This window comes from Oryctolagus cuniculus, chromosome 3 (genome assembly GCF_051225735.1).
Source record: "Oryctolagus cuniculus isolate XC-2025 breed Fujian yellow rabbit chromosome 3, ASM5122573v1, whole genome shotgun sequence".
Classification (NCBI taxonomy): Eukaryota; Metazoa; Chordata; class Mammalia; order Lagomorpha; family Leporidae; genus Oryctolagus; species Oryctolagus cuniculus.
Window position 1 is genome coordinate 8,996,080 of NC_142869.1, and position 17,464 is coordinate 9,013,543.

The 17,464-nt window shown below is 45.3% G+C and overlaps 1 protein-coding gene across 40 annotated transcripts in view; it reads left to right on the forward strand.

Annotated features, from left to right (window-relative positions):
* The window catches only part of TRIP12 (thyroid hormone receptor interactor 12), a 150,121-nt gene extending 137,922 nt beyond the window's left edge, over nucleotides 1-12,199 (forward strand). For all 40 annotated transcript variants that reach the window (XM_051849049.3, XM_089329771.1, XM_070070086.2 and 37 more), the window contains 6 exons: nucleotides 166-330; nucleotides 6,266-6,430; nucleotides 8,075-8,188; nucleotides 10,468-10,562; nucleotides 10,977-11,080; nucleotides 11,667-12,199. In XM_051849049.3, coding sequence (XP_051705009.1) covers nucleotides 166-330; nucleotides 6,266-6,430; nucleotides 8,075-8,188; nucleotides 10,468-10,562; nucleotides 10,977-11,080; nucleotides 11,667-11,863 — 840 coding nt within the window. In that variant the 3' untranslated portion in view covers nucleotides 11,864-12,199. The remainder of the gene's footprint in view (nucleotides 1-165; nucleotides 331-6,265; nucleotides 6,431-8,074; nucleotides 8,189-10,467; nucleotides 10,563-10,976; nucleotides 11,081-11,666) is intronic.
* The last annotated feature ends 5,265 nt before the right edge of the window (nucleotides 12,200-17,464 follow it).

Here is a 17,464-nt window from a genome sequence, read left to right on the forward strand (position 1 = left end):
TTAATCAGTTCTGCATGATGAAAGAAATATTTCATGAATATATTGTTGTCTTTCTTGGGGATTATTTGACGTTTCAGAATGACCTCGTGAAGTATCTCTTAGAAAATTGAGCTGATTCTGGAAGCTCAGTGTGACAGTTAAAATGTTTTGCATGTTCTTTTTTAGGTGGACCTTCCTCTTGGTTTACCTTTCTATAAGTGGATGCTACGGCAGGAAACTTCATTGACGTCACATGACTTGTTTGACATTGACCCAGTTGTAGCCAGATCAGTGTATCACCTAGAAGACATCGTCAGACAGAAGAAAAGACTTGAACAAGATAAATCCCAGGTATGCGTAGACGCGGGTGAGTGGGTCAGTTCTTCAGTTTAGAAAGATGAGGCTTTTTTAAGTGGTTTGTATTTGACTCCACTGTTAGATTAATATCTTAGAAGAGCTTAATTGTTACACTAACTGAAACTCATTTCACAGTGGATCAGTGTAACAGCAGGTGATTAGCAAATAAGATACATGCAGGTAACATAGACCAGTATTTAATTTTATTTGAAAGAGTTAGAGAGAGAGGTAGAGACAGAGAGGTCGTCTATCTGCAGGTTCACTCCCCAAATGGACACAACGGCCGGAACTGCGCCGACCTGAAGCCAGGAACCAGGAGCTTCTTCCAGGTCTCCCATGCAGTTGCAGGGGCCCAAGAACTTGGGCCATCTTCTGCTATCCTAGGCCATAGCAGAGAGCTGGATTGGACTAAAACTGGCACCCATATGGGATGCCAGTGCTTCAGGCCAGGGCTTTAATCCACTGCGCCACAGTGCCAGCCCAAGTCAACTCGAATAGTAGTGAAGTGAGATTCTTAAGGGGGAGTGTCAGATACCTTGGTCAGCAAGAGAGGTGCTTACCAGAGTAGAGGCATGGTGGATGTAGAGGGCCCTTCTCATCAGGGAGGTGCTGATTTGTAAGGGAATTCAATTTATCTCCACTATTAATTGGTACTTTCTGGAAACACATTTATTTATTAAAAGAAATAAGTATTTAAGTAGTCTAAATCAACCTTTTCCATGCAATGTCCATCCTTTCAGAGTTTTTAGAACCACTTAGACATGGTGACCAACTTTATGAGTTAAACTACTACACTGGGCCACTGTGCTATCGCAGGTTAAGCTGCTGCCTGTGATGCCTGCGTCCCACTTGGGCACTGGTTCAAGTCCTGCTCTAGTTCCCTGCTGATGATCCAGGTACTTGGGCCCCGTAACCCTGTTTGAGACCCAGAAGAAGCTCCTGGTTCCTGGCTTTGGACCGCCCTAGCTCTGGCCATTGCAGCCAGTTGGAGAGTAAACCAGTGGATGGAAGATTTCTCTGTCTCTTCCTTTCTCTCCCTCTCCCTCTCTCCCTCTCTCCCTCTCTCCCTCTCTCCCCTCTCCCTCTCTCCCTCTCTCCCTCTCCCCCTCTCCCCCTCTCCCCCTCTCCCCCTCTCTCCCTCTCTCCCTCTCCCTCTCTCTCTCTCCCTCTCTCCCTCTCTCCCTCTCTCCCTCTCTCCCTGTCCCTCTCTCCCTCTCTCCCTCTCCCTCTCCCTCTCCTCTCCCCCCAACTATGCCTTTCAAATAAAATAAACTAATTACCACACTGTGTGTTTATAGTCTTTTAGGTAAATAATAGCAAGACAAAACAGAAGAAAAAAGAAAGCAAAACTCGCAGCATTGCTACACATGCCTTACATATACATATATATTAATTCATTTTCTCTTACAATCCTGAGAGTTTGATGTTCTTGTTGTCTCTGTTCCAAATGAGAAAAACCAAGGCAGATATTCTGAGGGCTCTTACTCGCACATCTAGAGCACCCATACGCTGGACTGAAACCCAGGCTGCAGAGCCCACACCCCACATCCTGCAAGATGTCTGTTCCTATCTTGGATGTGGAGTGCTGTGGTTATTTCCATTAGTAGTTTCTTTTGCTGTCTGTTCTTCTGTCTTGGATTATCTGCATGCTGTTATGCTAAAAGTTGAAAGGTGCATAGCACAGATTCCACACTTAAGGAATTGATTTGCCATATTTACCACCTTTCAACCTGGTAGCATTCTGAAATACCCCATCTTGTTATTTTATACAGTACGCAGCATCAGATAAGCTGACCCGGCTCAGATTCTGTCTTTACCTTCTCAAAAGGTACATGGAAAATATGCTAGAACTTGGCTTTTAATATACTGTGTAAGGTCTGGAGAAACTAATAAGTTCCTTTTCAGTATCTCTGGGGCATATACTTTCTGAAAAGCAGAGTTACAGAGGGAGGAAGAGAGACAGAGACTGTTTTTTCATCTGCTGGTTCATTCCCCAAAAGTTCACAATGGCCGGGGCTGGTCCAGGCCAAAGCCAGCAGCCTGAAGCTCTGTCTAGGTCTCCCATGTGGATGCAGGGGCTCAAGTACCTGGGCCATCCTCTGCCATCTTCCCAGGCACATCAGCAGGGATCTGGATTGGAAGTGAAGCAGCTGGGACTTGAAATGGTACCTACGTGGGATTACAGCATCGCAGGTGGAGGCCCAAGAAAAGACTTTCATAACATAATAGTGATTCCCTCAGTCTGTGATAGAAGTGTGGGAACAGTTGAAGAGCTTTGGGTGGGTCATTAAAATGGAGAGCTTTTTTTTTTTTTTTTTTTCCGTTTGTTTGTTTGGTTTTTTTGGCTGAAGACTGTTTCAGATGGCTGATGTCTTGATTAATTTATTCTAAAGATTAATTTTATTTATTTGAAAGAGTTACAGAGAGAGGTAGAAACAGAGATAGGGGTCTCCCATCCCCTGGTTTGCTCCCCAAATGGCTGCAATGGCCAGAGCTATGCCGACCCGAAGCCAGGAGCTTCTTCCGGGTCTCCCATGTGGGTGCAGAGGCCCCAAGACTTGGGCCATCTTCTGCTGCTTTCCCCGGCCATAGCAGATATCTGGATCAGAAGAGAAGCAGCCAGAACTAGAACCGGCACCCATCTGGGATCTGGCACTTCAGGCCAGGGTTTTAACCTTCTGTGCCACAGCACTGGCCCTGTTGTCTTTAAATGATGCACTGAAAATTAAGAAAGGGTTAAACATGAGATACTGTTTTTGTTTTTGTTTTTAATTTATTTATTTGAAAAGAGAGAGGGAGAGTCAGACAGAGGAGATATTCCATCTGCTATTTCACTCCCCAGATGACCACCTTGACCAGAGCTTTACTGATCCGAAGTCAGGAGCTTCTTCTAGATCTCCCACGTGGGTGTAGGGGCCAAAGGACTTGGGCCATCTTCTGCTTTCCCAGGCCATAGCAGAGAGCTGGATGGGAAGTGGAGTGACTGGGACTCAAATCGGTGCCCATATGGGGTGCTGGTACTGCAGGCAGCAGCTTTACCCACTGTACCACAGCACCAGCCCCTCCACCTCCTCTTCTGCTTCCAGTCCAGCTTTCTGTTAGTGGAGGCAGCACGTGATGGCTCAAATACTTGAGTCACTGCCACTGACATGGAGCTCCTGGCTGTGCCCTGGCCCAGCCTCAGCTGTTGAGGTCACCTGATGTGTGAACCAGCAGAGGGAAGATGGCTTTAGCCTGGAAGATTCCATACGGAGCCGCATCTCCAGTTGGGAAAGCCATTGCCTTCCTACCCCCATACTGGCTGTCTTCATTTAAAGATAAGAGTTTGCAGTTTTCCATATTGGTCTTTGATTTTTAGCCCTCAAATAGTAGGTTAAGTACTTTAAAAAGTGAGTAATGAAGACTGCCTTTTTAAAGATTGGTTTATTTGAAGAAGTGCTCATACTTTTCTCTGAAGGGAAGAGAACTTCCACTTTGCTTATGGCCTTGTCTAAATACTGACAGAGTTTGTGGATGGGTTCAAAAGTCTTCCAGAGCCTAGGCAGCTCATGTCAGGAGTCTCGGGTGATCACTGATGTCATACATCAGAGTGTTAATTGTTAAATTAACAATAGGGCCGGCGCCGCGGCTCAATAGGCTAATCCTCCCCCTAGCGGCGCCGGCACACAGGGTTCTAGTCCCGGTCGGGGCGCCAGAGTCTGTCCCGGTTGCCCCTCTTCCAGGCCAGCTCTCTGCTGTGGCCCGGGAAGGCAGTGGAGGATGGCCCAAGTCCTTGGGCCCTGCACCCCATGGGAGACCAGGAGAAGCACCTGGCTCCTGCCTTCGGATCAGCGCGGTGCGCTGGCCGCAGCGCGCCAGCCGTGGCGGCCATTGGAGGGTGAACCAACGGCAAAAGGAAGACCTTTCTCTCTGCCTGTCTCTCTCACTGTCCACTCTGCCTGTCAAAAAAAAAAAAAAAAAAAAAAAAAAAAAAAAAAAATTACCAATAGGATTCACTGTGCACTCACTCCCCATGCAGGACCTCTTTCCTCAATGAGAGTTAATGGTAAAGCTTGTTCTCAAAGAAAAAAAATTGAAGAAAGTCTTCATGAAACTTTGGCAAGATACTTGAAGACAAAAGTTGACAAGTTGTACCTCATTAAAAATTTTTAGGGCCGGCGCCATGACTCACTTGGTTAATCCTCTGCCTGTGGTGCTGGCATCCCATATGGGCGCCGGGTTCTAGTCCTGTTTGCTCCTCTTCCAATCCAGCTCTCTGCTGTGGCCCGGGAGTGCAGTGGAGGATGGCCCAAGTGCTTGGGCCCTGCACCCTCATGGGAGACAAGGAGGAAGCACCTGGCTCCTGGCTTTGGATAGGCGCAGCGCTGGCTGTAGCGGCCGCTTGGGGGGTGAACCAACGGAGGGAAGACCTTTCTCTCTGTCTCTCTCTCACTGTCTATAATAACTCTACCTGTCAAATCAATAAAAATAAATAAATTTTTTTAGTTTACCAATTTTCTGATAAGAAAATCAGAAAAAGTGACTTTTAAAACTTTAAAAGTGTTTTTCTACATGTCCTTTCTCTTAGTAAATTTTAGCTGTCACTCTCAGACCTTATACTTCATTTAAATTCCCTCCATGAGTTGTAATCCAGCCTCACTCCAGTCCCTTTGGGCTGAGGAAAGCCACTTTTCCTCTCTTTGCCTTTGCCATTCTCTCCAATTTTTTTTTTTTTTTTTAACAGATTGGACAGAGCGGGGGAGAGAGAGAGAGAGAGAGACAGACACAGAAAGGCCTTAATCTTCTGTTGGTTCAATCCCCAGTGGCCAGCCGCAGCACACTGCGCTGATCCGAAGCCAGGAGCCAGGTGCTTCTCCTGGTCTCCCATGCGAGTGCAGGGCCCAAGGACTTAGGCCATCCTCCACTGTACTCCTGGGCCACAGCAGAGAGTTGGACAGGAAGAGGAGCGACCAGGACAGAATCTGGCACCCCGACCCAGACTAGAACCCGGTGTGCCGGCCCCACAGGCGGAGGATTAGCCTATTGACAGGTGGAGTGGACAGTGAGAGAGAGACAGAAAGGTCTTCCTTTTTGCCGTTGGTTCACCCTCCAATGGCCGCCACGGCTGGCGCGCTGAGGCCGGCGCACCGCGCTGATCTGATGGCAGGAGCCAGGTGCTTCTCCTGGTCTCCCATGGGGTGCAGGGCCCAAGGACTTGGGCCATCCTCCACTGCCTTCCCGGGCCACAGCAGAGAGCTGGCCTGGAAGAGGGTCAACCGGGACAGAATCCGGTGGCCCGACCGGGACTAGAACCTGGTGTGCACACGCCGCAAGGCGGAGGATTAGCCTAGTGAGCCATGGCGCCGGCCTCTCTCCAACTTCTTAAAACTTAGGTTTGTCTCTGAACCAGTCAAGTAAAAGGTAACACTTGGCAATCACACTTGTATACTACTGTCTAACTCACTGAAGCCATAAAGTCTCTGTGTCTTAAAGAAATGTACATATTTCCTCTTGAATATTTGGCTAACGTAAATCTGAAAAAAATGGTCTTTACAGCCTGAGCTTTCCCACACACGGCTTTTGGGGGGAAAAGATTTATTTATTTGAAAGGCAGAGTTACAAAGAGTGAGAGCAGGAAAGACAGAGACAGAAATCTTCCATCCATTGGTGTGCTCTGAAGGCAGGTTTAGACTGAAGGCAGGAGCTTCATCTAGGTCTCTCACATGTGTGCAGGAGCCCCAGCACTTAGGCCATTCTCCTCTGCTTTCCCAGGAGCATTAGCAGGGAGCTGGATTGGAAGTGGAGCAGCTTGGACTTGAATTGGTTCCCATATAAGATGTCGGCACAGTAGACGGCAGCTTAACCCCGCTGTGCCACAGTGCTTGAATGACTTGCTTTATAAACACAAAGACATGAATGTGAATAAATTCTCATTCCTTTTGCTTTTTAGACCAAAGAGAGTCTACAGTATGCATTAGAGACCCTGACCATGAATGGTTGCTCAGTGGAAGATCTAGGATTGGATTTCACTCTGCCTGGGTTTCCCAACATTGAGCTGAAGAAAGGAGGGAAGGATATACCCGTCACGATCCACAATTTAGAGGAGTATCTGAGAGTATGTAATTGTGCTGCTTTGGGGGACACACTGACCTTGTGGATTTAGGTCTTTGCTCGTTTGCATTCCCCTAAGGGAGGAGAGGGAAGGGACTTTGTCCGATGAAGCACATGCTAGTGTCACTTAGCTTCTGCTTGCATGGCCTTTGACTTGAAGTCTTACCCCTTCCTGGTTCAGCTCACGAAGGCCACTTTTTAAGGCCTTAGCTTCTATTTGTTCTTGAGAGAACCTGTTAGGTATTTCGTGATACCTTGTATAACCGTAAATCATCTGTTACCAAGCATGACTGTTAAGGAGCCATCACTGTGTCCTCAGCTGCTTTTCTGCCTTTTCTTTAAGGCAGCGGCTGGGAGGAATTACTCACCCCGTATACGAGTGTGCTTACATATTTGGTGGGAACTCTCCAATGACTAGTTTGTGGTCCTAGACTATATCTGCCTGTTCTAGGGAAAATAATTTATATTGAATACAAATTATATTTTAAATTGTAACCAAGATAGATCTTTATTAATAGTGTTGGAAAATTTGTTTTGGTTTATTCGTGCTGTTGGGTGGAAAGAGCATTGGATTCACAACTATAACTGATTGAAAGGCAGAGCGAGACACGCACTCTTACAGATATTCCCTGTGCTGGTTCACTTGTCTAACGCCTGCAGTAGTCAGAGCTGGGTCAGGCTGAGGCCAGGAGCCTAGACCGCCATCTGAAAGCTGGTTTTTAGCTTAATAGCAAATAATGAGTTGGCATCCAAATTGTTTCTCTAAGAATAATTTGTAGTACTTACATTTTTCTATGCAAAAAACCCTAGTATTTTCATTTTTATTTGAATATGCTCTTTGTATAACCAGTGGATTGGAATCACTGATAATTAGGTAATGCTGGACCAGTGAGAATTGCTTTGTCTTACCTTTCAGTTTTGTGTGACTGCATTTCCAGGCTTTGCCTGCTTCTAGGAGCAGGACACACACTCTACAAAGTTTGAGTTGTGAGAATTTAGCAGGATTTAGAATTAAGCATTTCACATTAAATTGTGAATTGTGACTCTTGAAGCATTATCTTTAGTTCTCAGCATTTTATCCTCTTCAGAAATTTTAATTTCCTTCTCATTTCATAGGTAATATAACTACACTGCAAGGGTTTTACATATGTGAATTTGAAAACTCACTAAATACAAATGCATGTGACATGGTTTATATTTCTTTTTGGCCATGCCCCAATTTAGTTGACCTCACTAACCAATTCATATAGTTTTCTACAAGATACTTGAATGACAATAACTTTTAAAAACTTTATTTTCATTTTATTTGAAAGAGATCTTCTATCTGTTAATTTTCTCCCCATATGGCTACAACAGCCAGTGCTGGGCCAGGCTGAAGGTCAGAGCCCAGAACTCAATTGGGTCTTCCACGTGGGTGGCAGGGACTCAAGTTTTGAGCCATCATGTGCCAGGGTGCAGGTACTCCGATGTGGGAAGCAAGCCTCCTCTAAGCAGCAGCTTCACCCCTGTGACACTTGAGCCCTATAAATTGTCTTTAAGATATCCAGAAGGATGTTCCACTGTATTTTGCCATATATTTAATAGCAAATGGATGTGAAATTATATCACTGTTTTTTTCTTTAAAAAAAAAAAACTTTTCTTTTTGCAGCTGGTTATATTCTGGGCACTGAATGAAGGTGTTTCTAGGCAATTTGATTCCTTCCGGGATGGATTTGAATCAGTTTTCCCACTCAGTCATCTTCAGTACTTCTACCCAGAGGAAGTGAGTAGCTTACATCTGAAACAAATGATCTTATCTGCTTCTGTACTGATGGCAATCTTAGTGTTTCTGTGCCATCTAGTCAAAGACCCTGCTGTTGCAACAGTGCAGGTTCGGGAACAGGGTATGAATGTTCTGGGAATACAAATTTCTTGAGCAAGGAATAATATTCGGTAGGTGCCCCTCTTGGGGAGCAGGGGTCATCCCTGTGGGAGAGAGAAAGTGTAAATGGCACTTGTCTGCTGAGAGCCTGGTGGGTCCCTGGAGAATGGGGCTTGTGTGGTGTGCAGCATCCTCTAGGTGCTTCTGGACTCCTGGCCGGGGACATCACAGGGAAGAGACACTCAGGTCACTACAGTGATTAAGCTAAATCTCCTGTACTCGATGAGACATTTTAAATTATCAAAGTTTGCCCAGTTTGGAAACCTTTTTGTTATTTTTTAAATACCAGTTTTAGAAAATGCATTTTTTACTAACTCTGGAAGTCTTTGAGTGACAGAATTTAGATCTTAGTTGTTACTGTATGTTCACTTTGACTTATGCTTGCTGTGTTGTGATGTGCCTGGAATTTAGAGCAACATAGGTCATTCCGGGCTTGAATCAGGTCTTTATCACCTAGCTGGGTGAGGTTACTGTATCTGATCTGACTGTTGGGATTATCCCTGCTTACATTGGAGAATGAAAACTAAGATCTCTAAGGTACCTGACCGTGAGGAACCCACAGCAGACATAGAATTTTACTTGCCCCAAAATGGATTTTTCTCAAAAGTATGCAGTCTTCCACAAATGGGCAGTTAATCAGAGAAAAAATGGTCTAATTGAAACTGATGGCAGATCTTCCAAGGATACAAAAACATTTCTTGCCTTCTGTAGTGTCCGGACAGTACAAATTTACCTCTCTTTGGCAAGTATCAAACCTGCTGTTCATTTTTTTTTTTTTTTCAAGATTTATTTATTTTTTTGAAAGGCAGAGTTGCAGAGAGAGAAAGAGAAAGAGGGAGAGGGAGAGGTCTTTAATCTGTTGATTCACTTCCCAAATGGTTACAACAGCCAGAGCTGGGCCAGTCCAAAGCCAGGAACCTGGAGCTTTGCAGGTGCAGGGGCCCAAGCACTTTGGTCATCTTCTACTGCTTTCCCAGGCCATAACAGAGAGCAGGATCGGAAGTGGAGCAGCCAGGACTCAAACCTGCACCCATATGGGATGCCAGCACTGCAGGAGGCTGCTTTACACACTACTACACAGTGCTGGCCCCAAATCTGCTCATTTATTAATATTTCAGTTCACCATTCTCCCACTTCTCTCTCCATTTAGTTTTTTTTTTTAAATTTTATTTATTTGAGAGGTAGAGTTACAGACAGTGAGAGGGAGAGATAAAGGTCTCCATCCGTTTGTTCACTCCCCAAATGGCCGCAATGGCTGGAGCTGCCCCAATCCAAAGCAGGACTCAGCTGCTGCTTCCTAGTCTCCCATGTGGGTGCAGGGGCCCAAAGACTTGGGCCATCTTCTACTGCTTTCCCAGGCCACAGCAGAAAGCTGTATTGGAAGAGGAGCAGTGGGGACTAGAACCAGTGCCCATATGGGATGCCGGCACCACAGGCATTGAGTTAGCCTACTGAGCCACGGCATTGCCTTCCTCCATTTAGTTTTCCCTTTATCTAGACTTTGTTGTTGCATATTCTGTGTTTCTGAAAGCTAGGATTTATAAAATCCTCTGAGTGAAAAGCTGTTTATCAACTTGAAAGCTTCTGAAGTAATGAGAGCAGTTAGGAAAGCTCAAGTCCAGGATCAGGATCAGGATCAGGATCAGGTGTGTGTCTGAGGTTCAAGCCTTCTCTAGAACTAGTCTGCTGCAGGTGGGCAGGGTACTTACTGAGGAGCTATTGCGAATACACGGAGAGAGCCTGAGCAACTGCTGAAAATAATTATCTCCCAGAGTTTGTTTAAGAGACAAGGAGCAGATGCTCCCATCTGCTGATTCACTCTCCACATTCTAGTAATGGCTGAGGCTGGAGGCAGGAGCTGGGAATTCAGTCCAGGTCTTGCAAGGGTTACAAAAACCCAGGTAACTTGAGCCATCACTGCTGTCTCCCAGGGTCTGGGAGGAAGCTGGAGTCCAGAGCCACGACACAAACACAGGCACTGCGGTGTGAGATGTGGGCATCTTAAACTCCAGGCCAGTCATCCACCCCGGGAAATAATACTTACTCAGTACACATAGACCTTTGTTTTCACTCGGGTGTACAAATGTTTCTGTAGTAATTCTTCACCCCTAAACTCACAGCTGGATCAACTGCTATGTGGCAGTAAAGCAGACACGTGGGATGCAAAGACGTTGATGGAGTGCTGCAGGCCTGATCACGGTTATACTCACGACAGGTGCGTACTGGAACCTACTTGATTCTCAGTTTGTAGTCAAGAATTGAGAGGTGTTTGTGTACAAAAGTTTGCGGAATTATTTTTAATTTGTGTACTGTTAAAGGAAAGTTTGTCTCACAACTGAAGACTCAAGAGTTTTTTTGCCAAGTATCTTCCTGAAAATGTGATTGCAGATTTGTTTCCATTAATGAATATGGTCAAGTAGAGATACCTGCGTAATACCAGATCAGTTATTCCGTTTGAATTTCAGCTGTACAACAAAAACGTTCAGTTGCAGAGGGCATTATAATGGAATTCATGTCATCGTACTTTAGACTGATAACTGATTGTCCGAGTTCGCAAGTCAGTCATGGGATGTGGTTGCAAGCTGTGGGACACAATGAGATAATTTTGGTGTGTTTCTTTCTGTTGTAGTCGGGCTGTGAAGTTCCTGTTTGAGATTCTCAGTAGTTTTGATAATGAGCAGCAGAGGTTATTTCTCCAGTTTGTGACCGGGAGCCCAAGATTGCCTGTTGGAGGTGGGTGCTGTGCTGTCGCTCAGCATTTAGTCTGCCTGTGGGGGAGTGGGGCTGTGTGTGAAGTTCCCATACCAGCAGCTGGAGATTGGTCTCTCAGGTGCTCCAGTGTCAGGTTTCTGAGTCTTCAGTTGGTTGTGCAGTTCGCTGAGCACACACTGGCAGGAAAACGCCGAGGGATTGTCTCATGCGCATCGAATGCACTTAACGTGCTAGGCTGTTCAAACAAAGGACAGAGGGGTCTAACATCTGAATTTTCAGAAATGTGTCTTAGTATACATTGGATTGATACTTGGTTTCAAAATACAATGAAAATCCAAAGGCATTAAGAACTGTTAGCTGTGTTATGCAGTGATTATGATAAATTAATAGAGCAGGTTCTGTGCACTAACCACGTGTTTAAATGTACAGTTTCCAAACTAGAAAGCTGCCAGGCCAGAAGGAAGAATACCCTTTGTGTGTGGGAATAGAGTGCAGTGAAGCCGTGTAATGCTTTTACATAGCATTGTAATGCTACTGTATATGCGCTATTTCTAGTAGCACTGAAAATAGTAAGTACCTTGGTCTGTCTGCTTCTTCTCTCAATCAGGATTCCGGAGTCTGAATCCACCTTTGACAATTGTCCGGAAGACATTCGAGTCAACAGAAAACCCAGATGACTTCTTACCCTCTGTGATGACCTGTGTGAACTATCTCAAACTGCCGGACTATTCGAGCATTGAGATAATGCGAGACAAACTGCTGACAGCAGCACGAGAAGGGCAGCAGTCATTCCATCTCTCCTGATGGCAGCAGGAAGTCAGTGTCTGCCTGTTACAGCAAAGGAGAATCATGAGTTCTTTTCTAAATGTATCACCTGAGTCAAGGAAACATGTTACGCCTTCTTGTTGTAGGAAAAACGGCTTGCAGATTGTAAGAGACACTTGGTTGATATTCATTGATGGCCCCATGGACTTAAAGTGATCAGGCCCTAAAACGTTGTTGTGATGAGGTTTCTTTAGCAAGTTCTTGTTTAAATTATCATTTATTTGATGAGTGAAGTTTTTAACTTGCTTTGCTGTGTGAAATTTAAAAAGGGATGTTTTTCCAGGCTGGAACAATAAATGTCGCTGTGCAGTTTAATCTTGGGCTGTGTGTATCCATCTAGCTAAGTCTGCAGTCTTGTTTCCTCCAAAGACAACTCTTGTACAGAAGTACAGACATTGAAGCTCCCGTGAACTTGACAGTAGACTTTAGTCCACTAGCTCTCTGCTTTCCAGTTCCTCTGATCTTCTCTCTGGGATTCATGATTGTGTAGTTCACACGGCTGTTTGTATGGAGCACTCACAGATGTTACATTTCCATTAGCCATGGCTTTTGTTGTCCGGTGTTCTCTCAAATTGAGACATAATTTAAGATTCATTGAATTGAAATCTCTTGTCACTATTAGTTCAGCCTTTGTAACTAAGTAGGCTTTCTTAGAGATCAGTTTTAAGCTAGCTGTAGGGTGTTAACTGGCCCTTTACCCTGACTAGGACTGGACATTGCAGTTCTGGCAGCAGCTGCCCACCGCAGCTCAGTTACTCAAGGTCGTTTCTTTTGTATACATTAAAAAGTCTACAGCTTGGCCTGGCCAGGGCATTTTAAGTGGATGCAAAGGTTTAAACAAAAGGAGCGGTTCTCCCTTCCTGTGGGATAGCAGTTTTTTCTCCCCTGTCCTTGGTTGCAGCTTTTGTTCATGGGTTTCTTCCTTTAGTGCACTCCCCTCTTCCCCCAGTACTCACCTAGGACAAAGCCTTTGTTCCACCTTTGTCTCCACAGAGAGGGAAGCGCCTGTAAGCAGTGCTGTCCAGTTCTCTCTGCTGATTTCAAATCTGCAGTAATCCATCAGGTTTCTGTTTCACCAGAAAATAAGTAACATTTGTGTCACCTTCGGTGCTGTATGCAGGCTGTGCTGTTGTGCAGACGTGTTCAGCGCAAGAGCATTACAGTCACGGCTGAGTTTGCTATTCAGTTTGATAGTAACTTGGAGACAGAACAAGTAGAAAGAAAATGGAAAGAAAGCCCTTCCTCCTAAGGTTCAAAATTAAGCCTGTTTGCCTGAATTTGAGAGAAATTTTCATACTTCATCCTTTTCAAAATGAAGAAGATGGCTCAAGGTTTTTTGTTTTAATTGAACTTTGAGAAATCATTTTTCTTTCATTCATTCTTCTGAAGTCTTATGGACAGAGAAGCCCTTGTATATGTCACTAGCCTTATATGGAAACATCTGACAGCTATGGGGACAGAGACCCTTATTCAGTGGGAGGGAGCCATCAGAGGAGTTGGTGGCAGGGGAAGTCTCTCTGTCCTTGCAGAGGCTTTGAGCAGTGGCTTTACCTGATGTCCCGGGAGTTGGGTTCTGCGATTTCACCACCGGCAGTGTGGCAGGTGAATAGCTGCTTCAAGAGAATGACTGAACCAACTTGTTTTCAGCTGTTCTGATACCTATTTTATGAGCTAAGCACAAAGGCTTATGTGTGAACATAGCATTTCATTCCCCCCCCCCCTTTTTTTAAAGAGTTCTGTTTAAATATGTATAAACAATGTTTCCTATTAAAAATCTGTATTTGACATTTTATCCACGTTGTGGCCCTGGCAGGTTTGGCCTCATTGATTGCTCTGGAGTCTTGAGTATTTCAAACCCGGTGGATTTTCTGTTTGTAAGCTTTTGGTCTTCAGCTTACTGTTGGAGTTTGTGGGGCGGGAAAACCCTTCTCTTTTTAAAGCAGTCTCTGTTGGCAGAGGCCTTAATAATGCATTATAGGAAAAAGACACATACTCCATTTGCTATTACTCCACTAACACATTAAATTTATTTGCTTGGTAGTCTTGTCAACAAGCACAGATTTCCTGGTATGCTCTAAACACACAGATGGGTAGCAACCAAGCTTCTCTTGTTCCTTGACTCTTGCTCTTGGATGGACTCAGGCAGATGTTGGTCACAGGGGCACTGAATCTGTGTGGTCATTCAGTTAACAGATTTGGTCCACTTTAGATATGAGAACAGGTGTTTCAACTCTTCTACTTTAAGAAGGAAGGAGAGGTAGCTCAATGTAATCTCCTCTCTTACCCCCAAGAAGTGAACTATACATTCTAGGTAGTTTAATTGGGGACAGACAAGGAGTTGAGTTCTAGATGATCTCAGCCAAATCCAGCAGATAGCTTTCACATTTCTTTCTTGGGTGCAGTTCTGCTTCCCTGTGTTTGTACTGACAGAGAACTTCCTTGGACCATAGCAGTCTGCAAAGAAGGTGGCGGCATGCTCAGTGTCTGTCCTTTCTGGGTTTGGCTGTTCTCTTGAGTTGGAGAGGAGTGGTGCAGCCGACTCAGTGGCCACTTGCTTCCTGCCCTGGACCGACTTCCTAGGGCATCTGAGAGGGCCAAGGGGCAAGCACTGACTTGTGCATACAAGAAGTTAGATCCATCTCTTGGTTTTCCACAGTTAAGGTTAGAAGTTGATCAGTTTCCCTCTGATTCATCCTATCTGTGAGAATGAGCTCAGGAAATGGGGATGTCATTGACATTCCAGGAAAATGAGACTTGATGAGGCAATGTGAAAATACGTTGATGAACGAGTCCTTTTGTGGGGCGGGGGACTTGGAATGCTATTGTGGATTCCCCATCAGCAAAGCTGAGTGAGCCTTGGCTGATTGCAGGCTCTCTGCATCCATTCTGGTGTCCCTGCTGTAATGAGAACGTTGTTGGAAATGTCATCTGTATTTATGACTATCAGAGAAATGATCTTGTATGCGTCTTGGCCTTGACGTTGCAGTAGTTGGCATTCACAGCAAAGGATAACTCAGTGACAAGTCACTCAAGATGCTTCCTTTGTTACCTCAAAAAAAAGAATCCCGACAAAATAGAGCATTTATATATATATAATATGGAAAACAGAATGGGGTGTTTTCCAGGAACTTAAAGTCAGCCGTTCTTATGCAAGGAAAAGTTCTTGACTCTGAAGACTCATTCTGCATAAAGGAGACATTCTTTAATAATGGAAGAGGTGGTTTTATTTTTACTACAAGTCTACTCATATTACCAAACTATAACCAATTGCTGATCTCCTGTAAAGCATTTTTTTCCTTTTATCTCAAACAGTGATTTATATGAACTGTTGGAATAATGGAACCTCAAACTACAGATGTGTATGTAAAATTGCATAAATGCACTGACTTCCTTCTCCCTGACTATATTTTTAATAAACAGCATTATCCTACATGGTCAATTTTATTAAACACATTAGAGGGTCTTCTGATAATTAATATGTGCTTACATGGGTGGCTTTTGGAAAGCTCGTTTTGGTGAGTCATGCCGTGATCTTAGCTTTGGGAGGCAGATAGTGGAGAACATAGCAGGAGACAAAAGATTCAGAGGTAGCCCTGTGACTTGCTTATTCTTGGAGAGAGATGGGCACTTTTGTAAGATCCCCCTGTCTGCTGGCGGGGTGCTGCCTTTGGGCCTGGAAGACACGTGGAAGTGTGCTGAGACTGGAGACTCTCACTTCGGGCACCATGAAGTCCCTGCGCGTGCTTTCCGTGACTGGCTGTTCTACCCTTGCCACGTGTGCACATCAGTCTGTTTGACTGCCACAGAAAACTTAGGAAAGCAAAGACAAACTGTAAATGAAGGATGACTGCACTTAGGGGATTTTTGTTTTTCTATTTGCAAGGGTTATAAGCAAGTGCAATATATATATCTGGGTACAGATACACACCACATCTAATCAAGTACACACACACACTTACGAGTTGGCTTGACTGCCCAAGGAGAAAACCACTTCTTTAGTGACTCTCTTGGTCTTCACAGATGAAATATAAGAGCACTTGCGACCAATCTCTGACCCATTCTGTGTTTGGGGCTTGGTGGCATCCCACTTGGGGAGCACGTGGGGGTTATATGAATGATGGTGGCATGTGAATGTTTTGACAGTTACATCAGCCATTATTCCAATACCAAGCACACAGGGTCCGTCTTGAAGCAGTGGACATAAAATCCATTCTCAGGGACTGGGATGTGGCTGCTACAGTGCAGTTCTCAGCTCAGGTGCTTCCTGAAGCCCGTGCCAGTCCTCTTGTTCTCAACAAGATGAGTAACCTCAGGTTACCCGGTCCTGTTGCTTCCCCTTGCCCGTCCTCTTTTTTTTTTTTTTTTTTTTTTTAAGATTTATTTATTTGAGTTACAGAGAGAGGTCCTCCATCTGCTGGTTCACTCCCCAGTTGGCCGCAATAGCTGGAGCTGCACCGATCCAAAGCCAGGAGCTTCCTCCAGGTCTCCCACGTGGCTGCAGGGGCCCAAGGACTTGGGCCATCTTCTGCTTTCCCAGGCCATAGCAGAGAGCTGGATGGGAAGTGGAGCAGCCGGGGCTCGAACCAGTGCCCATATGGGATGCCGGCACTGTAGGCGGTGGCTTTACCTGCTATGCCACAGCACCGCCCCCTCCCCTTCCTCTATGTGAGAAGGGCTGGAGGAAGGGCAGTGCTGGTGCTGAGAATGATGCTGAACTTCCCATGCAAGAAACTGCAAGGGAAGCCTCAGGGAATTTGCATTGGGACTTCCGGAAGACCTGATCAACAGCTGAAGGTATTTGTACCTCTTGTCCCGTTATGCCCTCAAGACCCATGCACGTATGTTGGACCACTGTGCTCTCACCAGGAGCTGAGGTCTTGGGAATATATTAGAATATTCTCTGTGACTAAGGTACGTTGAACAATCACGTACTTAACATTATCAGAAAGCTGTGCTAAGGAATAAAACGGCAGAAAACACAAGTCCCGATGGCCAAAGAATCGGGTCTACACTGTCGCATGTTACACAGCAGTCTTGGTGACAGTTCTTTGGGAAGCTGCTAGTTAAAATGGGGATTGGCAACAATGTAGGGAAAGCCCGTTGGGTTCATTTTGCTCTGTTTCACTAAGGGAATTGGGGCTTTTGTGACACTTGTTCATCCAGTCAGGTGTATTCCCAAAGTGTGTCCTTACGTCACTTAGGATGAGACATGTGGCAGAGTCCCTGGGCCTTGCTGGAGCAGAGAGCCTGGTCAGTCCGAGGCCTCAGCCTTGGCTGCCCTCTTCCTGGCCAACAGTAGCCTCCCTGTGCCCTGCGCTTCCTGTTTGTCACACCCGTTCCGTGATCTCTTGGGTCGTGTTTTCGTGTGAGTATTCTTAGCCATCTTATGTTAAATGCTGTCCAATATCTTCCAGCAAGGGATAGGCACAATCTTCCTGGTAGAGAGTTACGGCAACGCATTTGACTTCTCCATTCCTGCTTCTAACGCACCTTTCAGTCACTGTGACAACTCTCAGCACCCCCTGGTACTTCCAGATAGCAGGGTGTTAGGTGGGGCGACAGGAATTGTGTGTGCCGCAG